Source organism: Anser anser (assembly GCF_964211835.1).
Source record: "Anser anser genome assembly, chromosome: 3".
NCBI lineage: Eukaryota > Metazoa > Chordata > Aves > Anseriformes > Anatidae > Anser > Anser anser.
Window position 1 is genome coordinate 80576978 of NC_139722.1, and position 23764 is coordinate 80600741.

The 23764-nt window shown below is 50.1% G+C and overlaps 2 protein-coding genes across 8 annotated transcripts in view; one reads left to right on the forward strand and one right to left on the reverse strand.

Annotated features, from left to right (window-relative positions):
* Positions 1-11395, forward strand: part of SLC35F3 (solute carrier family 35 member F3) — a 164188-nt gene extending 152793 nt beyond the window's left edge. For 5 of the 6 annotated variants that reach the window (XM_083830056.1, XM_083830054.1, XM_083830055.1 and 2 more), the window contains 5 exons: positions 3551-3770; positions 7143-7268; positions 8031-8223; positions 8825-8914; positions 9710-11395. In XM_083830056.1, coding sequence (XP_083686182.1) covers positions 3551-3770; positions 7143-7268; positions 8031-8223; positions 8825-8914; positions 9710-9954 — 874 coding nt within the window. In that variant the 3' untranslated portion in view covers positions 9955-11395. The remainder of the gene's footprint in view (positions 1-3550; positions 3771-7142; positions 7269-8030; positions 8224-8824; positions 8915-9709) is intronic. The other variant, XM_083830057.1, reaches the window with a different exon arrangement.
* A 107-nt stretch (positions 11396-11502) lies between these two features.
* Positions 11503-23747, reverse strand: LOC310896988 (uncharacterized protein). 2 transcript variants are annotated; one of them, XR_014581963.1, is made up of 3 exons: positions 23689-23747; positions 13274-13554; positions 11503-12967 (listed from the first exon to the last, which is right to left on the reverse strand). XR_014581963.1 is itself a non-coding variant. In XM_083830065.1 (3 exons), the coding sequence occupies exons 1-2, from the start codon at positions 14315-14317 to the stop codon at positions 13318-13320; spliced, it is 651 nt and encodes a 216-aa protein (XP_083686191.1). In that variant the 5' UTR covers positions 14318-19167; the 3' UTR covers positions 11503-12967; positions 13274-13317. The 2 variants fall into 2 exon arrangements, 1 of the variants encoding a protein (XP_083686191.1); XM_083830065.1 differs by lacking the exon at positions 23689-23747 and adding an exon at positions 13904-19167.
* Positions 23748-23764: the final 17 nt, after the last annotated feature.

The following is a 23764-nucleotide window of genomic DNA, read 5'->3' on the forward strand; positions in this document are numbered from 1 at the left end:
AGGCAGTCAAAGATGAATGTTGTTAAGCATGTAATTATGAGCTCAGTGGGAAAAAAAAAGAGCTTTAGTGTTGTGTTTTATTTGCCAGCTTTATTTGACTGCAACACCTGCTTTCAGTAAGATTAACTCTTACTTACTTAGCATGCAATTTTGGCACCAACTATTTGTCATTAACTTCACTGGGGATGCTCATTTCCAGTGCCTGAGATATTTTGATAGTCTTGCTGTGCTGCAGACATGCACAATGGGGCAGAGCTAATTTGCTATTTGCTGGGTTAATGAAGATACACACTAAAAAGATTATGAAGAAGAATTAGCACATGAAGGATTATGAAACCAACAATTTAGAGTAATATATATGTAGGCAATAAGATCTCTTAATCTGATGTTTCCATTCCAGTTTTACGTAGCCTTTCACCATTGCCTTACTGATGCTTTGCGTTGCTTATTTTTTAAACCAATTGCTGTGATTACAATGGAGCACCTCTCTCACTACTTGGACATGCGCAGGGCCAAAGCACACCTCAGCCCTGTGTCAGCCCTTTTCCTATGGCCTCTCCAGCCATTATCCATGCTGAAAGTAGGACTGCCTATTGCAGAACTGCTGGTAATGCGGGCAGGAGTAGGTCTGGTCAGTCTTTGGTGGCAATTTCTCTTTTAACACAGAAGGTGGCATTTCTCTTACCAGACCCTGAACTCCCCTTTAGAGCTGAAGGCAAGAAACAGCTTCTCCCTGGGCTCCACTCCTCTTGAGGTGGGCATCAAGAGCAGCTCAGGGATGTGCATCTCCAGTGACTCAGAGCACAGCAGTAGGCGTTTGTCATGCTGCCGCGGTGAGCAAATGCTGCCTGCCCATGTGGATGCTGCGTGCTGCTTAAAACCATCGCACCTGCAGGCATGGCTCCGCTGTGCTGCCCGAGCCAGCAGGCAGGGCTGAAAGTCGCTGTCCTGTGAAATTGCAAGGAGACAACCCAGGCTCCCCATCCGTCCTGCACCTTTGGGACGCTTTGGGATCCGCAGCTGCTGAGTTTGGTTCCGCAGGATGCTGAGGGCTTACAGACTGCCCTCGCGTTAGGGTGGCTTTTGTCTTCCTTAAAAAATTACGTTTTCATTAGCAGATGAGATTGTTAAAATATTCATAGGCAGGCTCTTCTGGCACGTTCAGGCGTGCCTGGAGAGCCACAGGACACGGGCTCTGTTTTTGCCAGGGAGTAGCCATAAAACATCAGGCCCCGCAGTGGGTACAGCGTGCCCTTGTGGGCAAAGCCGAGACAACCAGACAGCAGGAGGAACGGTGTCCAAAACGTTCTGTCAAAATATTTAGAGCTGAAGGTTGTTTTTTTCTGCAGTGATTTTGTTCCCCAGCTGTTTTGGGATTACTGTGTGGGTTATATCCCTGCCCTGTCTTGCTTCCCACAACTGCTTATCAGGCATTACTCCCTGATAGCTCTCTTCATCAAATGCCGCTTCACGAGCGGCGTGATGGCACCAAGGAAAAATCATTTCTCTGATAAGCGATAGGAGACCTGGGGAGACAATTAATTGTGAGGGGGTTCCTGTACAGTGTAGAGTCATCCTTACACAAAAAGAGGCCATGTTTCTCTTAATGCTCCTCGGCCTTCACTGACAATAAGTCCAAGAAAGCCATCTCGCCCACCTGCCGCCCCATGGGGAAGTTCAGCAGCATACATGTTGGGCAGGACAGTGCTCCGTGGGAAACCTCTGCCTAAAGAGGCCTCCTCTGGAAGCTGGAGCCTGCAAGAGGCAATTCAGAGTTAGTGCGGCCAGAGAAAACAGCTAAAAGGCGGCTCTGTTGTGCAGGCCGTAGGAAGAGACTCCCAGAGCAGGAGGTGCAGCTCAGGGCCCAACCCAGGCCCAGGCAAGGCAGGCCTCGGGGGTGCTTCGGGGTGGGGGGACCCCAGGCTGTGCTGCTGCATGGATCCAGCATCAGGCCCGGCCCACAGTCCCAGCACATGTTCCTAGTCCTGTTTGAACCACGTCTTCCAAAAATGGGAGAGTTTTAGCAAAAAACACCTGCTGTACGAAATAGGAAATGGATTCATGGTGATGGAGCATCTCCAGGAGCACCAATGGCACACCATTTTATGAATGTTTCTGTGGTTTCTTGTCTCTGGCCACATTTGCTAATCAGTGAATTGGAGGTTTTGGATGCTCCGAGTTGCGTGGCACTAAGCCTCACCGGGCTGCTGTCTGTAGGAGCAGACCAAAAAAAGACAGTCCTTGTGCATGACAGCATGGGCACAGCAGTGAAAACAGGTGGGTGGGTGGGTGGATGGACGGACAGACGGACGGACGGACGGACGGATGGATGGATAGATGAATGGATTGCAGAGATGTTGCTAGAAAGGGGCAGAGGCTGGGCTGCCTCCTGCCATGAGGGGATGTGGCAGTGGTGCAGATGCTGCAGTGACCCCCAGGAGATCCTCAATTTGAAGGCCTCATTCTATCTCCCAGCTGCCAGCTCTGGCTGAGTCTCACATTCGGGCTCTGATCATTCCCCTGAAGGCTGCTGAAGGCACTTAATTCCTGGATTTGCAATATTATTCCCAGAGTTGTCCACCTTGAAGCCCTATCATGAAGTGCTGTACGACATATGAAACAGTGATAGGACTATAAAACTGGACATAGTTCTGTAAGATTGGAGAGAATTAGCAATGAGGGAAATCTGAAAAGGCTCAGAGCACACCCTGATTTCTATAGGTAACCACCTGATGCAGCCCATTTGGTGAGGAAGTGGATAGAAAACACACTTTCAACAGGCTCCAAATAGAGACTCGCATGGCCAGTTTCAGGGAGAAAAAAAAAAAAAAAAAAAAGAGCTTAAAATTCAAGGCAGCAGTGCAAACCTATTTGGCATTCATTGTCAGAGGAAAATTTAATTTTGCTCAAATTTTGCCAGAGCACCTCATTAAAGCACTTCCAGGCCTCAGGGGTTTTGAAATCAAGCAGAAGAAGCCCGTGCAGCCGCACAACCCCGTCCTGGCCCCGTGCACTCCAGCACCTCGCCACCTCACAGACCCCCACAGCTCTGCCCAGCGTGGCCAGCTTGCTGTGCAGAGCCAGATCCCATCCCTGGGGAGCAAATCCCAAATCCCCCAAATCTCCAGCTGTAGCATTGGGCATTGGAGGGGGCTGCAGCAGGAGAGGGGAGCTGGGGCTTTGCTGCCAGCCTTGGGGAGCAGCACCGGGCCCCTCAGCGTCCTGGTCCCCACCGGTGTGAAAGGAGAGCAACCCCACGCTGCTTCAGGATGGCCCACTTTGAAGATGCTCATGGTGAGGGTGAAATTCAACCTCTTGGCTTCACCTCTGCCTTGCCTTGCTGTCCCTTCCCTTTGCAGCCCATCCCTGTTGGTGCCCTGTGCAGGTGGTGGCTGATGCAGCAGGTGCTGAAACTTGTTTTTTGCCTTGTCTTTGAGGTCTATGCCCTTCTTCCCCCAAAGGAAAAGATGAGGGGCAAGAAAAACCCCTGTGTTTGCTACAGATTGTGACTGGCTTGTGTACTAATGCTGCCTTTCTCTCCTTGTTTTAGGGAGTGCTGCCGATTTTTTGGAGACAATGGCTTGACTTTGAAGGTGTTTTTTACCAAGGCAGCACCCTTTGGTGTTCTTTGGACACTCACAAACTACCTTTACTTACATGCAATAAAGAAAATAAACACTACGGATGTCTCCGTGTTGTTCTGCTGCAACAAAGCGTTTGTGTTCTTGCTTTCATGGATCGTTCTGAGGGACAGGTTCATGGGAGTGAGGGTAAGTGACTCCTTATTTCTGTCTCTTTCTGACCTCTCTCCCTCGGCCCTTCCTTCCCCCTTTCCTGGAGCAGTGCCCCATGCAGTGTCAGCACAGAAACACTTGGAGAGGGGGATGAGCCCTTGCCTGCAGCCTAGCTCCCTGCGCATTTCCCACCAGCAGAGAGGAAGCCTGCTCTGGAGCATGACATGCAGGCTAGCTGCAATCTCCGTGCTGCTGTGAGCATACACCAGCCTTTGCCTGTCTCTTTTGAGTTAAAAGGTTTCCGAGAGTATTGGAAACCCCACGGCCCCCGCTGACCCGGCTGCCGTTTTGGCAGCCCCCGGCACGCGGTGTCCTCTGGCAGCAGAGCCGGGCAGATGGGCACCTGGCATCCACCACGGTGACCCAGCGGTAGCTGCAACCGAAAGGCACTGCTGAGTCCCTCCAGCCTCCCTGCATCAGCAGGCGCTGGATTAGTATTTACAGTAATGATGGCAGTAATACCTATTTTTCGCCCAGTGCTTGAAGAGCTCCCTGCTCATCAGCCTTGGCAAAGTTTTCAGTGCTCAGGAAAAGCTGCGATATCTCACTGCTGAGAGTTAACTTTTGGGAAGTACTGCTGTCTGGCAGGAGCACTTGGACAGCCCAGTGGTGTTTGCAGCCAAGAGGCAGCTCAGGGGAGCATTGCAAAACGCCCCTGCCAACAGCCCAGCCTTGCCAGCTGGTGTCTGTGCCTGCCCATCCAACTTCCCAGGTAGCAGTACGCAGAAAACAAATTAACTGTTGGGCTTTTGTTTGGTTGCTTTTGTTTTGTTTTGCTTTTAATGCATAAGCAAGGGTATCCTGAAATGCTCCTGGAGGCAGGGAAGTGTCACTTTTATCCCAGCTGGCCTTGCTGGCCATTTTGATCAAAGTGAAAAAATACGCATTTTGCCGGTGTTCATCCATCTTGTGGCAGTGTCAGTGAGCACCCTGTAGTGCTGGCTGGACCCAGGAGAGGAGGTGTGTAGATGGATGACCACTGCTCTCCTGCACTGGCAGCTTGCTCCTTGCTCTGTATGTGCTCTCTCCCACAGCTGGATGTGAGTTTTGGGGCAAGAGGCTGACTTGTGCATACAGATACCCACAGGGACATGTGGACTCAGGAGCAGAGACATTTCTTATGCACTCTCTGGAGTTGCAGCCACATCCAGCTGTCCTTAGTTTCTTGTCCACACTGCCTCAGGAAAGGACACCCTGATGGAAATGCAGCAGCAATGCTCCCCCACACATCCCAGCCCCTTGCCATGGCTGCTTGTGAGAGGTGGCCAAGGGGCCACCGAGACACCCACGTGCCCAAGGAGGGACACGGCCATCCCCTGTCCCACTGACGGGTCAGCAAGGGGCCTGGGTGCAGGCAGAAGGGACTTGCAGGAGGACTGGGCTGTTGGCCCTGAAACAGACATTTCTCCACCCCAAAACCTATGGTGGCCCTGAAACAGACATTTCTCCACCCCAAAACCTATGGTGTTGCCGTGATTTGTGGCAAAATGTGAGTGAGGAGGTCCTTGTCCCCAGGGACTGGCAAGAAAACACAGCGTGGGACATCACAGCGGCCCTACCACCCACCTCCATGTGCCACAGCAGGAGCACCTCCATCTCCTGCAGTGAAGCTGCAATTCTCCCCTTTGCACAGAGTGACCATCCCAGCAGGGCACGAGTTGCCCTGCTCCTTTCACAGAGGACAAATGTATAGTGAAGCTGTGAGTGCCTGAGGCGCTGCTTCTGCAAGCCCTGCGGTGCTGAGACATCCCCGCGGGCTGGTCGCTGCGGTGCAGCTGCTGCTAACCCAGTGCTTGAGGGACAGGCTGAAAGGCTTGCTGAGAAAGCCGATGTGACACTCCTGACATGTCGACAGGCCGAGAGGTCAGGGCAAGACTCATCTGACACTCGTGGTGTGCTTGGTAGAAGAGGTAAGACCTTCTGCCAGAGCAAAGCTGTTTGCAGAGTGGCTTCGTTTGCTTTGATCTTTGCCCTCGGTGTTTCCCTTCACGCTACAAGAAATAAAGCAGCTCAGCATTCAAGGGAACCACTGCTTGCAAGCACCTCCTGCACAAATCCTGTAGAGACAAGCACATCTGTCAGTGGGACTTGGAAAAAAAGTTATCATCAAATCCCAAACTGTGGTCTTCCTTTCCAGCCAGAGGCCCTCCCTGCCTCCAGGGAGCTACTCTGAAGGCTGCCAGCTCCTGATGCTCAAAGCAAACCCTGATGCTTTTTATTCTGCCATTCGCTGCAGCAGAGGTGCTGCCACCAGGGGAGGCTCAACCAATGCGCCTGGTGGTCCAGGCTGTGGGCTGCTGCCCGCACATGGCTGCGGTCTCCACCATGCTCCCCGGTGACGGCTGGACAACCCACATGCAGCTTGGATGGCAGATGGCCACGCCTGGAGCAGGGGCTACAAGAAATGCTGCATCTACCCTTCTCTGTCTCCTGGCCAGGCGATGCTGAAGGCTGGAGCTGCCATCCTTCAGGCAAGACCTAGCCGCGTGTCTCGCAACCCTGCGAAGAGCCACACAGTCAGTGCAGAGTGCATCTGCCCCAGCAGCCTGTCTCCAACAGCTGCCAGCAGAAAAATCTGTTTGAACGGGAGAAACCTACAGTGACAGTCCTTCGTCAGCCTCTCTAGCAGTTTGAGGCTCAAGGACTTCCTGAAATAGAAGAGATGTTCATATAGTTAATGGTCCTTGATGGGCTTTTTTCCTCCATGAGTTTATCCTTGTAAACTTCTCACACCCACAGCAAGGATACCCTTGGCTGATTTACCCATCTGGTGAAGACAAATCTCCTTTTGTTTGTTCTGCACCTGCCCCACACTAGTTTTGTTTGATGCCCTTTTCTCCCGTGCTTCTGTACCCACACTGTGTCTGCATGTCCTTTTATTTTTATTTGACAAGCAGCAGCATGCTGACGTGAGAGGACTGCTGAGCGCTGCTGAGCTCCTTCAGCCCTGCCCATCCAGAACAGCCCCGTGCTGCTGTAGTGCCAGGCACCGTGTTTTGTTTTGTTTTTTTTTTCTCTCCTTGCCTTTATAAACAAAGCCTGTCCAGGCTGGTGGGGCATAGCTACACCACCAAGTGTCCCTTTAGAGGCAGCTGTGTGTGTAGAGGTGTGACAGGGACAGGACTGCCAGCGTATCCAGCCCCTGTAAACTTGCACCCGGCGAGCCAGGGAAGCTGCGAGCAGAGACAGCATCGGCTCCGTGGGTACCTGCCTGGGGCTGCTACTGGTTTCCTGCCTAAGGACAGGGGCAGATGATGCAGAAGTACCTCTCACGTAAAGCTCCCCTCATGTTTTTCCATGCTGGGGGCTGGCCAGTAACGCTCGCTTTCTTTGTTTGTCCCCAACCAGATCGTGGCTGCTATATTTGCTATTGCAGGGATAGTTATGATGACGTACGCTGATGGGTTTCACAGCCACTCCGTGATCGGGATAGCCCTGGTGGTGGGCTCTGCCTCGATGTCTGCTCTCTACAAGGTAAGCACACCTGGGCTACCGCTGAAAGGTGCCGGTCACCACCACCGCTGGCTGGCGCTGCTCCTGTCTGGCTTGTAAACCTCCATGCAGCTGGGTGCCCTTCTTTGCGGACCTCTGCCATAAACACAGGTATTTGCTTGCTTTGATGCCTGCCCTCAGTTAGGACAAAGCCTAACCGGGAAGGCAGGGCTGTGAGCACCCGTTGGGACATGGGGACAAAGGTGCTCGCGGGTGGCTGTGCTGTGCGTGGGGACACGGGGAAGGGCTGCCAGGCAGTATGGACCTGCTTGCTCGGCACCGCAGCGCTCCTCAGATCACAGCTCAAGGCATGGGCAGGCAACGTCTTATACGAGGAGGGTCGTGCACCCTTCCTCTCCTCCCCCTGCCTGTCTCCACCAAGTCTTCTGCTTTTCATGCCAAATTTTCCTGAGGTTTTCCTGAAGGGATCATGCAGAAAACAGACTCAAGGCTCCAGGCTAGGGCGAGCCCCCTTTCCTTTCAGGAGGTGCATGCTCTTCTCCTTAGAATGGCCAGAGGGGCTGAGCCCCACTCCCACGTGGGTGTATTTGGTGCACGAGCTGCTCTCCACAGCTTCACTAGCAGCCATCTCAAGTGTCCCCAACACCGTTGCATACATGCCCCACACGCAGTCCCTCTGCCCCAAGCACGAGCCAGGTCACCTGGAGCTGCTGGAGCTGGGACGCCAGCCCTCCAGGGAAGTGGTGCAAGATTTACACCAGCCCATGTGGTTTTGTCTTGTAGGTTTTATTCAAACTTCTTCTGGGCAGTGCAAAATTCGGAGAAGCTGCCTTATTTCTGTCCGTGTTAGCCGTCTTCAATGTTCTCTTCGTTACCTGTATTCCTGTCATCCTTTATTTTACCAAAGTGGAATACTGGAGCTCTTTTGCCGTCGTTCCTTGGGGAAACCTCTGCGGATTTTCGATTCTCTTATTGAGTGAGTACACACTGGGATCTCGTGGTGCTTGGGGTGGAATAGCATGACAAAAACTGGCCACTGGTGGAAGCTGTAGCCCTCTGATACTGGAGCTGTTTCCCCTTATTTTGAACCTAAATTTTAGCTTGAGAAGTCACTCAGAAGGCCAGTTCCTATGTGGAACCTACAGCTTTTCCAAAAAGAAAAAAAAAAAAGAAAAAAAAGAAACACCACAACAACAACAAAAAGCAGACAGAACCAGCTATTTGGCTGAAATCTCCCAGATGAAAAATAATGCCTTGGGATAGAAAGCAGGAATTGCTCAGGGCTCCAACTGTATTTCTGGGCATTACATGAAGAGATAGGCTGTACCCAAACCTCACCCTGATCCTGCCACTGGACTCCAGTGGGATAGAGGAATGTCTCTGTATCCTGGGAACAGCAATGTCTTGGGCACACAGATGTGCAGCAGATGGACATCTGTGCACAGGTATCTTCCAGGAATACCGGCAGAATTTAATGTGCTTTCTATATGAACAACGTACAGAGAGAGTAATAAAGAAGTATTTTGCTTTGTCTAGTTTCACTGGAGTAAAAGGTGATTTTTTCTTTCCTTCTTCAGCATTCAATATTCTACTAAATTTCGGAATCGCTATTACGTACCCCACCTTGATTTCTCTTGGAATTGTACTGAGTGTGCCAGTAAATGCGGGTAAGAATTTCTGACTTTTGCATCCTAATGAGTACATGAAATCTGTGGCCTTTCAAATATCTACCGGGGATAAAAGCAAATAGCTCTGTTAAAGACATTTTACATCTTCTCTTAAAAACTTACGCAGATGACACTCGTTAAAAATTTATACTTTAATTGTTAAATATGTGTTGTATGATATTGCATGACTATTCATAATTTCTAGAATTGCTTTTTAAGTTACTGTCTGAAGAAGCCAGTGTACTGAAAAACAAACCAGATTTGAAGTCATCCATCTCCGGGCTGGGATGAAAACTCACAGATGAAGTAGAAATCAATTCTTAATGATTTTTTTCCAGGCAGGCTTAATATTAAGTTGAAACAAATAGAATTAAATACATTTTAGAGCAAATATCTCTTAGTAATTCTGCTTGCCTTGGTAAATAAAAGAGCAGGTGTAGAGACTACAGGGTAGTAAGGCTGGGCAGGGGAGCGGACGGGCAAACCTGGCCCAAACCGCAGCCCCCCCCCCCCCCCCCCCCTTTCTTGCTAGGCATCAAAAGAAACAAAAAATACATTATCCTTTACAGTTTCTTGCTCCTTAAATGAACCAGGGCCTGCTGTGCCCGCTCTGACCCGGGCTGCACCCTGCTGTGTGCTATTCCCTGCCACCATCTCCCCATGGCCACGTCCTCGTGCGCAGCCGACCCAGCACCGCAGCCCAGCCCTCAGAGCCAGGGAGCTGAGGGGAGGGAAGGGGGGTACTGCCCTCGTGCTTTGTCCCACATAATAACACCAGTTCAATGTCCCACACAGTTGTTGATCACTACACGAGTGAAATTGTCTTCAACAGTGTCCGAGTAATCGCCATCGTCATTATTGGCCTGGGTTTCCTCCTGTTGCTCTTGCCAGAGGAATGGGACGTCTGGGTGATAAAGCTGCTCACGCGTCTCAAGGTCCGGAAGAAGGAAGAAATCCCCGAAGGGAATGGAGACATCGCTTCAGGATTGCCTAACAAAAGCCGGAGAACTCGCCCCTCCATGTCATCCTTTGCTCATTAAATGCTCTTTTTACCAAAACTTTGTGGTTAACCTTATATATGATGATGCAAAGGTCTTTTCTTGGGAAGAAGCACACCTGTCCAACACGGTGTACATACCTGTACAGTTTTGATATGATCACCATCTAAGGCATCAAGTCTTGGCATGTCCAGTTTGCTTGTACTTTTTTCACATCAGACCTTTCACTTAAGTAGTACACTGAAAAAAACTGCAAACCAAGAACCTCTCTTCTCTTTTTAAATGAATGTAATATATAGTCAAAATATATTTGCATAGGTTATTTTAAAGAATGATTTTCATGAAAAGCAGGGCAGACATTTTGAACATTAGGTACCGAATGATGCATTGCACACTGTGATTTAAAAGAAACAAATGCTATGCTACATCACATGTTTATTTTTTTGACCAGAGCTGTACTCTGATAGTTTTCAAGGAACCAAAAGGGAATCTTTACAGGGACAGGAAGATGGGGGGAAGAGTAGAAGGAGGGAAGTTCGGAAATCACTCTGTGTAGGTGAGCGCATGCTGCGCTGGAACCGGACAAAAATTCAAGTGCTAAAAATGCTTGCACTAAAGCACTAGAGGGAAAGCAGTCTAGAGCCCAAATCTCCTGGTACTGCACACGACTGTAGTCCACGTTTAAAACCATGCAAGAGAAATCCAGTGCCTTCTACAGAACTCTTGTCTTTATCCGCGCAGAACCAGGCCCCGCTGCGAGACGGCGGCACTGCGGGGCTCAGGCTTGCAGCCCCGGGCACCCCAAATTCCCCTCCGGCATCAGGATGTGCCCCCCCCCACATGCTCTGTGGCTTCCCTGGGAGCGCGGGGCCCGGGGGACTGCAGGTTTGTGTGCAGGGGACCTGGTTCTCCTCCCGCTTGCACAGGTTTTACCCCTGTGTGGAGCCGCACTCGGTTAATGCTAGCGTGAGAAAGGGGAAATGGTGGTGGTCGCGTGGGGAAAAATCTGACCGAAAATGCACGACGGAGCTGACGAGAGCGGGGTTGCTGGTGTACAGTCTGAGGACACGGACTGAGGGGGTGAATCGCCAGTTGCTTTTACTCCATAATTGTGAGTGTTTAAGAGTTAAAATTGTAATATATTTACATCAAATGTAACACTTTTTATGAAACTTGTAAGCACCAGGATGTTTACTTACGCGATTTTGGTTCGCCATTAAATTTCTATCTGTGATAGATCACATGCTATGTAAAAAAAGGGGGGGAAAAAGGTTATAGTTTACTATTTTTGAAGTTTACATTGTTGCATACAAAATTAAAAGTGTTCTTTTGAACTGCTGCCATAGCCTAAGGGTCCCTGCTGCCACTGAGGCCCTCTTTGTCTCAGGCAGGGGTGGCATCCACTTCAAAACATTTTAGCAAATCAACTTCAGATTCCATTAGCTGTTTGGCAACGCTCAATAATAAAAGATTTTAAACTCAGCTTCTGTCAGTGCTGTTTCCCTCTCTTGGCTGCACCTTTACTCCAGTTTTGCTGTGGTTTGCATCTGGCGGAAGCGATCAGGTGGCAGAGACAAGATCAGCCAACGTTCAGTCTGGTCTCACAGCCACAGCTACATCACAGGAGCTTTCCCTCCACTCAGAGTCCCACTGCCTTCAACACGAAACCGGAGTCAAAGCCCTGCAGGCGTTGTCCATGTCCCCCGGCACAACTTGAGGCCATTCCCTCTAGTCCTATCACTAGTTACCTGTGAGAAGAGGCCGACCCCCAGCTCCCCACACCTTCCTTTCAGGCAGTTGTAGAGAGCAATAAGTCTCCCCGAGCCTCCTCTTCTCCAGACTAAACAACCCCAGTTCCCTCAGCTGCTCCTCACAGGACTTGTGTCCCAGGCCCTTCACCAGCTTCTTAGCCGTTCTCTGGACACGCTCCAGGGCCTCCATGTCCTTCTTGTAGTGAGGGGCCCACAGCTGAACACAGCACTCGAGGTGCGGCCTCACCACAGATGAATGCAAGGAACGACCACCTCCCTGGTCCTGCTGGCTACGCTATTCCTGATACAAGCCAGGCACGCCGGTGGTCTTTCTGGCCACCTAGGCACACTGCCAGCTCACGTTCAGGTGAGCATCGACCCCCCCGATCCTTTTCCTCTGCACAGCTTTCGAGTCGCTCTGTCCCAAGCCTGTAGCGCTGCATGGGGTTGTTGTGGCCAAAGCGCAGGACCCGGCCCTTGGCCATGTTGAACCTCATCCCCTTGGCCTCTGCCATTGATCCAAACTTTGCAGGTCCCTATGCAGAGCCTTCAAATGCAAAGTGTTGTGAAGTAGGAGCGGAGTTAGTCTGGAATTAGTCCCCCAGGCACATGACTCACAGGGTCCTGGGCACTCACCAGCCACTGCCACCTCCCAGGGCCATGGGCACCCCCAAGGAAACCTCAGTGGGACACGGGCACCCTGCCAGGATGTGGTCTCTCCTCCTGGGGCATAGGCGCCTGGGCGGCACCTCACAGCTCTCCTCTCCCAGCCCAGCTCCCTCATTCCTCTGCAGGTGTGTTCTCTAAAACCCACACGCAGCAGCCCTCACCTGCCCCACTGCCTCCCGTGTGGCTGCTGCCCCAAGCCCCTTGGTACCAAAAGGACACAAGTTCCTGTATGGATGATCTTTATTCAGCTGGGAGATGTGGTCTGCTACCAACAGAAATGTTCAGGAGTCCCCCAGCCAGCTCTGCTGCACACGCATGCTCCTGCTGTCCTCTGTGGAGCAACAAAGCAGAGCCATGTCCTTTGGGATGCCAGCAGTCCCAGCGGTGCCTCTGGGAGGATGGAAAAGGGAACTTCTCCTCGGAGGTCCTCATGAGATGAATGCCGAGTCCCCGCTGGCTGTTGTGCTGGCAGAGCACGGGCAGCCCACCAGGGGACAGCTGGCATTGTCGGTGGTGCCCGTGCAGGGAGGTGGTGTTCAGGGCGATGTTGGCATCCAGTTGTCAGGGGAGGTGCCTTCACCGCGGGAGCCTTCGGAGGGCTGAGGTGTGTCCTGCCTCACCGGCTCGCTGTCAATCTGAAGAGAATTGACTGTCAGATGGGTGAAAATGCTGTGCCAGAATTATTAGCCAGGCACTTCCTTCCACCCGCCCCTTTTCCCGGTGCGATGCCTACCCTCCCACGGGCCTTGGAGGTCCTAAGTCCAAGGGCTAACCCAACAGGTCATGGGCATTCCCTGGCCACTGCCACCTCACAGGGACATGGGCCCCTTCTCCTGGGTCATGGGCTCCTGCGGCGCAACCCACAGCCGTGGGTTCCTAGCTCCTCTCCCCCCTTCTCCTGGAGCATCAGCCTCCCCAAACCCATGGACAGCAGCACTCACTCGCCGCACTGCCTTTCCTGTCACTGATACACGGCATGCACGCTCTAGATGAATTTGCGGAGGGTATGCAAGCGGACTGTTCTTTTCTTGTGCTTGTTTTGTGCCTTCTTCCTGGGCAGTGGGAGCCCAAGCTCTTGCAGGCGGAGCTGGTAGAGGTGCTTCAGGCACCTCACCACGACAGCAGCATTGGCCTCCATCCGGCAGAGCGAGGCACAATCACCCAGAGCGTCCTTTCCCCGGTGGTCTGTCCCCACGGAAGCTGAGGCCCACCGGACCGTTCCCTGGAAGCAAAAAGAGAAGCAGCACAGTGAAGGGCATGGCTGAGGGCTCGCGGGGTGGAGAATTGTCCTGCTGGGCTCGGCTTCCTCTGGAGCGTCCAGCCTCATAGCACTGCTCCGGGCAGTCACGGGGCCTCACAACAGCACCGGCAGGCCCTGGCCCATGCTTGGGGCTCCCAGCGGCTGTCAGCCGTGCGGCTGGGGAAGAGGCAGAGGGGCTCTCGGGGCCTGCTAAGGCTTCTTTATGCCTGCTGGGTTTTGTTCTTTCCTGGGAAGCCTTCGTGGCCAAGGTCCTTGTGGTCCGCTCGCCACAGGCTGGCCCTTTCCTGCACACTGCGTCTCCACCACTCACCTGTCTGCTGTATCTCTTCGCACTTCTCCAGAGGCTGAGGGCAAGCAGCCCCATGCCGAGGAGGCAGATGGCGTCCCGGTTATTGCACAGCAGCCAGACGCTCCTGCCCTGGGCAAGGTATTCCCAGTAGTGGCCCAGGGGGTAGGGCAGCTCGGAGGGCTGGCGCTCGGTGCCGACGGGACGTTGCTGTGGGCCCTCTGAAGGGACCATGGTGTTCAGCCTGAGCCGGATCCGGCTGGGGCAGCTGGAAAGGCCGAGGCTGCAGGGCCAGTTGGAGACCTGGTGCTTGATGCCAAGGCTCCTGCTGACCCTGACCCTTTCCCAGCGGCGGTGGCCGCAGAGGCCAAGGCCACAGGCGCGGAACACAGCCACGGCCAGAGCCATGGCCAGGAGGAGAGCCAGGTCGAACTTCATCCTGCTCTCTCCTGATGAACACAAAAGAACACTGGAGATGGCTGTCACGCTGAGCAGAGCTCCGGCAGTGACCACCAGCACTAGCGGCAGTGACCAACAGCTCTCGCAGCAGTGACCACCAGCACTAGCGGCAGTGACCAACAGCTCTCGCAGCAGTGACCACCAGCACTAGCAGCGGTGCCCAGCCGCAGCCTGCTCTTATGCCCGGCCCTGTGTGAGCTCACAGGGCCTGTCGCCGGGAGACCGGCAGGCAACAAAGGCCGCAGCGAGGCTGGGGAGGACGCGGGCAGGCGGTCTTCGAAGCCTGCTGCTGCCGCTGCAGTCCACACGGGGGGACTGCCTGACCAGCAGGGCGGTGGGCCTGAGCCCCCCATGTTTGTTTGGGACTGTGCCCTGGATTTCTCAGTGAGAAGGAGCCGTGGCCAGAGCCACATCCAAGCTAGGCAGCCGTGGCATGGTTCTCCTCAAAACCCCTCTTGGGGGCAAAGTGGAAGCCCCCATCAAGAGGAAAGCCCCAAAATGGCTGTTGGTTGGATAAAATCATGGAATCATTAAGGTTGGAGAACACCTCCATGATGATCTGCTCCAACCACCCCCACATGACCGATATCACCCACTAAATCACGTCCCTAAGCACCATGTCCAGCCTTTCCTTAAAAGCCCCCAGAGGGACGGTGACGCCACCACCTCCCTAGGCAACCCGTCCCAATGCCTGACTGCTCTTTCTGAGAAGAAATGTCTCCTCATTTCCAACCTGAACCTCCCCTGGCGCAACTTGAGGCCATTCCCTCTAGTCCTATCACTAGCTACCTGTGAGAAGAGGCCGACCCCCAGCTCCCCAAACCTTCCTTTCAGGTAGCTGTAGAGAGCAATAAGGTCTCCCCGAGCCTCCTCGTCTCCAGACTAAACAACCCCAGTTCCCTGGGGAATAATAAGGCCCTGGCCCAGGCTATGTGTTTGTTCTCATCTCTCTCCATGACCAAATAGACACTAAAGGCTTGCCAATGGAGATTACACATGCAAGCAAAAATCTGAGGCTGTGGGAAGCTGCTCACAGCCCTCGTCCCATTCAGGATAACACAGCTCAATTTTAAAAAATTTGGGGGAATCAGGAGAGGTTAAGGTACAAGACAGGAGGACATGTACAATGCTAGTAACTGGCTTGAAGGACACACACACAAGCTTGTGTCTCAAAGCTCCCAGATTAAAATTTACTGCATTTTCAGGTATATCATTTTGTCACCCTCAAAGTATCCTGCATCCCTCCCCAAGCTCCCTGATGACTCGAGGCCAAAGAAGAATGTACAAAGATCCCTTCTATTTTCCATAATTTCAGTAAGTGGCATCTTCTGTCATCTCTGCACTCCATTTTGGTGTGTCTTTGATGCAGTCCAACACGTACCTGAAAGGCTCTAAATGATGCTTCAAAATCTGCACCCGGTGTGTGTTCATTGCTAAAATGGCAGCAGACTCTTCAGTGCTCAGTGCAGATCATGAGGGAATTTACGCATCACAACAGACAACAGCATCAGTAAAACTGCGATTTACAAAATGTGATTGTCATTGCTTCTGCCGGCTTATCCTTCCTGAGAACAGGCTGAACAGGGGCGAGGGCTGGGATTTCAAACCGTATTTTATTACAGTGTCTCTCCTGAATACGAGCTGAGGAAACTACATTAACCCATTTTAAGCACTTCTGAACTACACACAGACTAATCAGATGAACTGACCTACACCTCTTCAGGCAACACCTTGCCCTAAATACCTGGCTTGAAGGCAAGCAGATGCTTGATGAAACTTTCCAGAGTGAAGCCCAGGGTGTGTGACTAGGAGACTGTCTAGAAAGCAGCACATCCATATGGGTACATGTGGGCATCTGTGAGAGCCAAGGCTCCCCAGACCCGAAGCTGAAGAGCCAAAAGGAACTGGAGTCATTAGCTCCCCCCAGAAGGAGAGGCAGAGAGCCAGCCCTTCTGAGAAAGCATTAGATGCAGCTGGGTCACCCTTCAGTTGAGGGCAAGATTGAACTCTGCTGATGCTGGTCAGGTAAAAGATACACAGGACAGATTTGGTGCCTTGGAGGTCAGGGCCGAGCTGGCAGGCTCCCCGGCGTGCCCCAAAGGCACTGTGTGCAATCCCTGCAGCACTGTGTGATTTGGTCCTGCTGCTGGTGCGTACGGACCCCGCACAGCTCTGCAGGGCAGCACCAGCACCACAACCCGAGCCTGTAACCAGCGCTTGTAGCCCGGGGTGGCCACCCCAAACCTCTTCCTGAGGCGGGCCTGCAGGAGGGGGCTCAAGTGCTGATCTGGACTGTCAGCTTTCTCCTCCAGCTCATCCCTCACAAAGCGACTTGGCTCCTCCCTGCTTATACATCCAGTGGGCTTGTATAAGCAGCAAGTTGAAAAAAATATCTGGAAAGTAAAAAACATCACCAGGCCACTGCAGCTGCCTCCTTTCACAGCTACACAATGCAGCGGTGAGGAATCCAAAGAAGGAACAACGGTTTCTGCCCCTCCCATGCAAGTCTTTTTCCTTGGCCCCCTGTCTGTAGATGACTCCTGCTGCTGCCTTTATTTTTTGTTACAGCCATCCAGAGTCTCATCACCACATGAGTCAGAGTCGGGCTTATATTAGAAAGTTTCTTCTGTTCTTCTGTCAAGGATGGTTGTATTCATATCAGCAGCCTTCAGAAAATAGCTATAACAGGCAGAAATCCAGCCACAACACTCAGATGAACAGAAGACACTGCAACCAGCATCTAGCTTTACTGTTTTAGGGGCCGGCCTCACTCATCTGAGGTTCTCCACAGTGCTGCTCTGTGTACAAAGCTAGCACACTGCTGAGTTGGTCAGGGCTGACACAGGCCACAGGATGGGGATAGAGGGTTCTTCAGGGGATGGGGAAAGAACAGGACCCCGAAGCAATGCCGCTGGTGTGGAGCAGGAGCACAGGAAAGGTGAGATGAGGACAGAAATGGCCTTTGGGAAACACCTTCCAGGGTGAGATGCCCACGTGCCCCTTGCTACAACTCCCAGAGAAGAAATAGGGTCTGTGCTCATGCTGTAAACTCACGAACCACAGGGAGCTTGGCTCCACGCCCCTGATTTGTACAGCAGACAGGAAGGAGTCCTGCAAGGCCTCCAAAACTGAGCTACTCCTTGGCAAAGGCCAAGGCTGAGGAGTTTCTCTCACAATCCAGCCCTCATGCAAGCTGTCTTTGCAAAAATAGCCAGCAGTAATGGATTTTGATGGATGAGTTTAAGTAGCTCATCATCATTAAAATAGAAGCAAGTAGATTTTCTTCAGCTGGCATGTTCTAAGGGCACCTCTGTGACAGACTGCTCCTTACTTAAAAGTCTTCAACATCAAAAAGGGAAATTAAAAAAAAGAGCTGAAAGATCTTTTGAAAGCAAAGAGGAAGTCAAATGAACAGCTGCCCACCTGCAGCCTAAAAATCTTTTTAGAGGAAATCACATTCCTAAGGACAGGACCAGCAGCTCAAAGTAAAGTTTCTGAAGGTAAAATGCCTCATACTTCTCTCTTCCACCTGAAACTCTGTTGGGGGGAAATACACTATCACTCATTCTGTATGCACAAACTTATTCTAAGGAGGGTGGCGATCAGCATTTCTCCACACACGACAGACACACTAAGATGCAACCAGCATACTTTTCAGTAACGAAGAACGAAACATAAGGAGAGTTACAAGTCTGGAACAGGCCCAAACGGTGGAGGTTGTGGAGCTCACATCAGCACTGCACTTAAGAACCTGTTAAGTGCAATCTCTCTGCAATGGGACAGCATCTTTCACCCAACTGATACATAAAGAAGACTAAAGTAGATGTGCTTTAAAGAAGTCCCTTCTCCTTTGCCTTTCCACAGGGGAGGATGGCCCTGGCTAGCCTCCGCGGATTACTTACACTGACCTCCTGCTTCTGCACGTACCCACAACTGGCCAAGATGCTGAAGACTCAAAGCTGGCTTCCAGTGGGGTCCAAGCAGCAGGATTTGTGGGGACTTACAAGGTGTGAGCTTTGGCTCTGTTCTTCTGCCCTGCTGGCCACTAGCATGCACGAAGGGCCGGTGAGCCCAGCTTTGCTGTCTACCAGCAATAGCTATTGCTGCCCCTCCAGCTTCTGAAGCTGCCAAGTCTTTAATGACTCCAGTCTAGTGAGCAAACAGAGGAAGCTGTATAATACTGTCCTTGTGATTTTTGGCTACATTTTAAACGCCTGGCTATATGTTTTGGCTATACATTTTTAATGCTTTCCTGACATGTAAACAAAACCATCTCCCTTTCCTTGTGTGATTCTGGATTCGATCAAAGGCATGTTACTTGCCAGCTTGGCTGCTATGAAAATTGACATTGATCTTCAGAGCAAATATTCACCATGTTTTAGAACAATGTTGCCTTTGTGCATGTGAAAGCAATCCCATCTGGTACCGCACACCCATGCTTCACTGAAATGTTTACAGTGAACGCTAAGGTGATCGGTGCAGCTGATGGATTATTAAATATAACACATGGATGCAAGCATTCAGCTGGCTTTTTGATAAATAGAGTATGTTTCAGTCTCAGAGAGAACCAGGAACCACTTCTTAGCTTTCAGTATCTATCATGCCATGGTAATTTGAAGGCATCCAAATGAAACTCATGAGTTTTCTTCTTCCATTTACATAGCTTTGAAAATCAGTCTGTCTGCAGAATGGGCAGATTCCCACTTTCCCATCTGAGCTTTCTTGCAAGAAACTGAACATCAACATTGCTGCAAAGCAAGATTGTGTCATCCTTCGTGGGCTATGAGAATTGCTAATCAGCAGCCAACAGAAGAATAAGAATTGGTCAGTATTCTTGCCTTACCATTGCCTGCTCTTCCCAAAATACTCCTTTTTCTGTTTTCTTCCTTCCTAAAAACTGAACAACAACAAAAAAGGAATATTGGCATTAAAAACAATTGCCTATAATTAACACAAATGTCTTCACCACCTTACAAGAATCCTGACCCTCTAGGATTTTTTTTCCTCTGTCACAACTTCTAGGTATCCTAGTGATATTCAGACAGCGTTCTACAGAGCACTTCACTGATGTCCGTGAAGGGTCACAAAGAAAAGCAATCTTTTCTCTGTAGGCTTCACATTACTATGCAGGGGTCTGAAGAAGATGAAAATCACTGTTGTGTCTGTTGCGTCTCCCCTTCCATCTCCACACCAGCCTGTTTCATCCTTCCTCATCAAATCCCCTCCAGTGCTTCCTGGGCACACGCAGCACTCTGGTACAAGCAGAGCTAGCACAGAAAGCTGCGGCAGCTGTCCCAAAGCATTTACCTAATTTTCTATGTTCATGTCGCCCTGGCACTCCCTATGGCAGGGATCTTCACGGCATACAGCAAAAACAACATCATGAGGAAATGAAGGTAAGAACCCCAACACACATTGAGTTGCAACAGAATGTGGCAATGCACATTTTGTTAGGGATTCAGAAAACTGATTTGCTAAAGCTGCCCAAAAAAAGCTAGTTTTCTTTTTCCTCATACACTCTTCCTTCTTTATTCATTCAAAAGAACAACAACAAAAAAATGCTAACTCATCCAAAGAAGTTCATGTCATTGTTTAAAAATAAAATAAAACTTACTTAAGATCTTAATGAAATAATAAAAAGGAATGCTTTGAATAAGGCTACAGAAAGTATAGCATACATAATATGCCTCTTTCAGACATTTAGTTACAAACATTTGGTATTACCTGCAAAGTTATTGAAAGAGAGAAGTTTTCTTTATAAGCATAGACAGATCATTTAGTAACATCAGTGGGTACTAAAAAAAGAACTCTAATTATCAGCTGAGGAACTTATTAACTGTCTGTCAGTTCCTAAGCAATTCCCTTACTATGCTCAGAAAATTGTTGCACTAAAAATCAGTGGTCTCTAATGACTGATTCTCCAAGAGGGGTATTTAGTTTCTAAAGCACTTTTAAAAAGTTATTTTAAAGCTAAAGATGACCTTTTCTGTTAAAGAATGACCCACTGGAATGAGAATTTAAGTCCCACTGAACCCTAATAAACCACAAAAGTAATTTCAGAAAACAATGTGGGGAAGACTTCGAACTATAGAGATGTATGAAAGTTTTCCCTCCACAAGAACAAAGTGCTTCTACACTTGTCTTTGCAGATTGCGTCTTCAAAGCTGCTGCTGCTGCCAAGAGTAACCTGTGAGGGTCTTCAGGCAGCAAAAGGATGGAAGTACAATTTAAAATTCGGTCACACCCTACAAGATCTCAAGAGATACACTCCCTGGCTGGCTTCTCTTAGGTAACCAAACCCATTTCAGCAAATAAGGCTAGAAGAGAATAGGGAGGGGACCTTGCTGCTTAACCTGTTCCTGACTGCTACTTACTTTCTCCCCTCTAAAGACCTTCCAGTAACAGGCATTCAAAGCCTCTAGATTTTTCTTCCAGAGCTTCTGTGCTTCATGAAATAGGATTGATGTACTAGTAGGCAAACCTCCTTTCTCCATCCAATGCTTGCCTTCAAAACACTACGGTAAAATTCACTGTTTAAAATGAAACGATTTTATCTTCATTTAAGTGAGAGCTTCCCAGAGAGATGGCTGATGTCCAACCATCTAAGTAGTCTCTGTTAAAACATTTTCAAAGAGGAACAGAAAGAGGCGACTACTGTTTGCAGTTCATGGTATTTCTTTGCTTAATTTATTCATTTTTAATAATAAAACCAGACACAATTAATTATTATGATTTCTTTAATCATATTCTTTCCTCAGGCATAGCAAGGAGCACTGGAAGACTAAAAGAGTCAGAGTTACATCTTTAACAGACATCTGAAAAGCAAGAAAGAGAAAATATTGATGCATGATTCTCTCACACTACATATTTTTGCAATTTTCATTTTAAAATATGGCTTGGTGCTCAACAACAGAAGACAATGCCCTGAGCCACCTCAGGTAAGATCCTGTTATTACTTCTAGCAAAATAAATAGTTGGGCATAGGGCTATGTTGCTTAAAGAACACTATTTCAAATGAAATTCACTGACAATTTATTATGGATAAGCATCATAATTTAAAGGAGGTTATATATGAGTCTTTCTATGCAAGAAAAACAAATTAATTGAGCTCTTGGTATAAGCACAAAGCTGAACACAGCCACAGTACTTCAAGAAGTGCTTTCATTACTGGTCCTAGATATACCTGTAACATGCTAATTGCTTCAGCAGTGAAAGGAGAAATTGTCATGGCAGCCAATCCAGAACCTGCTGGGTAAATACCAGGTAAATAAGGGGTAAATAAGTCTGCAGGTGATGAGAGATTTGTAAGGTGTTCATCGGAAGGCAGAGCTGTATCCCAGTTAACAACAACAGGCACAAAAGAATCCGAGAGCTGAACTACTGTACAGACCCCACACAATTCACCTCAACACGGTCCTGGCAAGAGTGTTGGTGGACAACGGGCACCCGTTTCTTTAATGTCTCACTAACTATTAAGTGGAAACATAATTCAGAGGCTTCAGTTGTGGCAAGCAGCTCACCTAACAAATCTGGAATTATTTCAGCCTTCCATCTTTCTAGAACATTTGCCTCTGCCTGGCTGTTATAAATATCCCATTTATTACTTGCTGGGCACACTTCCCCAAAGCAAAGGGCTAAAGATAGATGCTTAGAATTGGCAAATTAACAACAACAAAAAAATTCAGCTCCTTATGATAGCAGTTTAACCAAATGGAAACATTGTCATTAAAAATATATTAGAGAAATCTGTCTTTTTTTCTGTTCACGTACTTTCTAAAGCCAGATTACTAGATTTCCATAATATCCATTACATAGAGTTATTTACAAATGTCTTCAGCAAGTATTTCTTGGACTGCAGGCCCTTAAAGAATAAACTATTTATCACAAATATCCCAGATGTGCTATTGGGGCTTTGTGATTAATTATATATAATCACATTATTCCTTCTGTTTCATGAATGCAATAACTAAACAACCTTATACGCAGCATAAATTTTAAAATCTGAAACACAAGTGACACTTGCTATTACCACGTTTTGGTCCTGAAACTTAATGGCCATTTTCTTTTTAATATTCACGCTTGTAAAAGCTTGCTTCTCAAAAGCTTGTGTGCATAAGAGTCATGAGTGAGCTTAATTACTTCTATATCAATTATTTTCAATAAAAGCCATAACTGAAATCCTACTTTTGTAGTGACTTCTACTCACCTTAAAGTCCCTATTATGTTAGAAATTAATTTACTGCATTTCCCTCTCCTACCCATCATAGTCTAGCAATAAAAAGTGTGGTTAAAGTAAATAGCCAGAGATGAGAACACAGACTGTGTTAAACACCATCAGGTGTACTGCAGCATTCACGTTCACTTTGCTCCCCCAAAACATCCCTCACAAGAAGTATCTTGACAAAACATGTCCCTTCCAAGGGGTTGGTTAAACATTGCAACAAACGAAATCCCTTCCAAATGTGGCCGGCTCACAGGGGCTCTGCTGAAGGTGCTCTTCTCTTACAACACCTTTCCCTACAGACAAGCGAGCCACCGACACCGTGCCCCATGAGAGCATGCCTCCCATCACCGGCCAGAGCTGTTACCGTGGCCCAAAGAGGAACCACGGTTTGGGTCAGGAAGGGCTGAGCAGACCAGAGGGGCTCGGTGGGCTCCCTTCCCCTGCAGCACCCCTGCTCCAGCGAGGTGCCCTGCGGGCGAGCTGCTCACCGGGGCACTGGGGCCGATGGGGAGCCAACGGCACGGCCGTCACCACGCCAGGCCCTCCGCCTGAGCTCGGCCTTGCAGTTCAGCCCCGCGCAGCCCGGCAGGCCACCAGGTGCCGGTGGCTCAGCGCCCACCAGTTCGGGCTCGTATCAGGAGGGTCTGCCCAGCCACCAACACTTCCCCCATCCCACGGCAGCAGCGCAGGGAGCTCCCATGGAAACGGGCGCTTCTGGACCTGCACAGCACCTAGCGCTTACAGGCGGCTGGCGTATATTTGGGCAAAGACCATTAATTAATTGTGCAGCACCACAACCCCCTCCCCCCCCCCCCCCAGTACCCCCAGGGAAGTAGGCACGGCAGCGAGCCTGCCAGAGCTCAAGCAGCGTTCAGACAGTGCTCTCAGACACATGCTTTGTTCTTTGGGTGGTCCTCTGGGGACCCAGGAGTTAACTCCGTGACCCCTGTGGATCCCATTCGGCTACTCTGTGGTTCTGTCGTTCCCAAACACAACCGCGGCACCGCTTCCTCCCAGCGCCGCGGGCCTCACGCCCGCTGCCAACCCCCGGCGGAGGCGCAATGGCCGCCGCCCGCCCCGCCTCCGCCCCGCCCGCAGCCGCGCTGGGCCTGCGCCTGCTCCTGACCTTCGGGAGGGAGGCTGAGGGCCGGGCCGTGCTGGGCCGGGCCGAGCCGGGCCGTGCCGGGCCGAGAAGGGCCGGG

Excerpts from the sequence above, each read along its gene's own strand:
- LOC310896988 (XM_083830065.1), bottom strand. The coding sequence starts at position 14,317 with ATGAAGTTCGACCTGGCTCTCCTCCTGGCCATGGCTCTGGCCGTGGCT. Across the intron at positions 13,555-13,903 it reads CGAAGAGATACAGCAGACAG|GGAACGGTCCGGTGGGCCTC; the intron begins GTGAGTGGTGGA and ends TTTTGCTTCCAG.